Source organism: Borostomias antarcticus (genome assembly GCF_949987555.1).
Source record: "Borostomias antarcticus genome assembly, chromosome: 24".
Lineage (NCBI taxonomy): Eukaryota > Metazoa > Chordata > Actinopteri > Stomiiformes > Stomiidae > Borostomias > Borostomias antarcticus.
In genome coordinates, this window is record NC_140257.1 from 2,598,101 (window position 1) to 2,600,600 (window position 2,500).

The following is a 2,500-nucleotide window of genomic DNA, read 5'->3' on the forward strand; positions in this document are numbered from 1 at the left end:
CTCAACACTCCCCTCTGAACACAGGATACTAACCCACCCAGTCACCACTCAACACTCCCCTCTGAACACAGGACACTAACCCACCCAGTCACCACTCAACACTCCCCTCTGAACACAGGATACTAACCCACCCAGTCACCACTCAACACTCCCCTCTGAACACAGGATACTAACCCACCCAGTCACCACTCAACACTCCCCTCTGAACACAGGATACTTACCCACCCAGTCACCACTCAACACTCCCCTCTGAACACAGGACACTAACCCACCCAGTCACCACTCAACACTCCCCTCTGAACACAGGACACTAACCCACCCAGTCACCACTCAACACTCCCCTCTGAACACAGGACACTAACCCACCCAGTCACCACTCAACACTCCCCTCTGAACACAGGACACTAACCCACCCAGTCACCACTCAACACTCCCCTCTGAACACAGGACACTAACCCACCCAGTCACCACTCAACACTACCCTCTGAACACAGGACACTAACCCACCCAGTCACCACTCAACACTCCCCTCTGAACACAGGATACTAACCCACCCAGTCACCACTCAACACTCCCCTCTGAACACAGGATACTAACCCACCCAGTCAACACTCAACACTCCCCTCTGAACACAGGATACTTACCCACCCAGTCACCACTCAACACTCCCCTCTGAACACAGGACACTAACCCACCCAGTCACCACTCAACACTCCCCTCTGAACACAGGACACTAACCCACCCAGTCACCACTCAACACTCCCCTCTGAACACAGGACACTAACCCACCCAGTCACCACTCAACACTCCCCTCTGAACACAGGTACAGGACACTCAGGTGCAGAAGGACCTGCTTCAGTAAGAGTCTGATCCCTGCAGCCATCGCTGCCTTAAACAGCCGGCCGGGCTGACCGCTAACCGGGGTGTGTGTAGCTGTCCTGTAAGGTTGTTAACCGTGGTGTGTGTGTGTGTGTGTGTGTGTGTGTGTGTGTGTGCGTGTAGCTGTCCTGTAAGGTTGTTAACCGTGGTGTGTTTGTGTGTAGCTGTCCTGTAAGGTTGTTAACCGTGGTGTGTGTGTGTGTAGCTGTCCTGTAAGGTTGTTAACCGTTGTGTGTGTGTAGCTGTCCTGTAAGGTTGTTAACCGTGGTGTGTGTGTGTGTAGCTGTCCTGTAAGGTTGTTAACCGTGGTGTGTGTGTGTGTGTGTGTGTGTAGCTGTCCTGTAAGGTTGTTAACCGCGGTGCGTAGCTGTCCTGTTAGGTGTCTGTCAGGATGTGTGTAACTGTATGGTGTCTGTCAATGCATAGTATGGTGTTGTGTTTTTGTGTCATTGCTCAGTATGGTGTTGTGTTTTTGTGTCATTGCTCAGTATGGTGTTGTGTTTTTGTGTCATTGCACAGTATGGTGTTGTCATCGAGTGATGTTGTCCTTCGTAGGGGCTGTTTTCTGTATCACTGTGTCATATTTTCTGTCATCTGATTAATGTATCCAGTTCTGGGAAAAGAGTTTCCCCCTGTGGGACAATAAAGATCTAATCTAATCTAATCTAGACTACATGCTCGGCTCTATGGAGTCTAATGACATGTCTGAATAGTGGAATAGTCAAAGTCCACCAGGTTCTTACCGGCGTAGCGAAGAACAGCGCAACACCCATGATGCTGGACTCCTTGGCCATCGTATCTCTGGGGTTGATCTCTATCGGCCCCCTGCTGCCAACGATCTACAGCACAGGAAAACTCAGCACCATGACTCAGGAAAACACAGCACCATGACACAGCGCAACACAGCAACATGACACAGGAAAACACACCATGACACAGCACAACACAGCAACATGACACAGGAAAACACAGAACCATGACTCAGGAAAACACAGCAACATGACACAGCACAACACAGCAACATGACACAGGAAAACACAGCACCATGACACAGCGCAACACAGCAACATGACACAGGAAAACACAGCACCATGACACAGCACAACACAGCAACATGACACAGGAAAACACAGCACCATGACACAGGAAAACACAGCAACATGACACAGGAAAACACAGCAACATGACACAGGAAAACACAGCACCATGACACAGCACAACACAGCAACATGACACAGGAAAACACAGCACCATGACACAGCACAACACAGCAACATGACACAGGAAAACACAGCACCATGACTCAGGAAAACACAGCAACATGACACAGGAAAACACAGCAACATGACACAGGAAAACACAGCAACATGACACAGGAAAACACAGCAACATGACACAGGAAAACACAGCAACATGAAACAGGAAAACACAGCAACATGACACAGGAAAACACAGAACCATGACAGCGCAACACAGCAACATGACACAGGAAAACACAGCAACATGACTCAGGAAAACACAGCAACATGACTAAGGAAAACACAGCAACATGACACAGGAAAACACAGCAACATGAAACAGGAAAACACATCAACATGACACAGGAAGACACAGCAACATG

General features: G+C 49.3%; 1 protein-coding gene across 1 annotated transcript in view; it reads right to left on the minus strand.

The window, feature by feature from the left end:
• Window positions 1-2,500, minus strand: part of LOC311325215 (quinone oxidoreductase-like) — a gene marked incomplete at its 3' end in the record, with an annotated part of 21,612 nt that overhangs the window by 1,820 nt on the left and 17,292 nt on the right. The window contains exon 7 of the mRNA XM_084457884.1: window positions 1,623-1,718. Coding sequence (XP_084314010.1) covers window positions 1,623-1,718 — 96 coding nt within the window. The remainder of the gene's footprint in view (window positions 1-1,622; window positions 1,719-2,500) is intronic.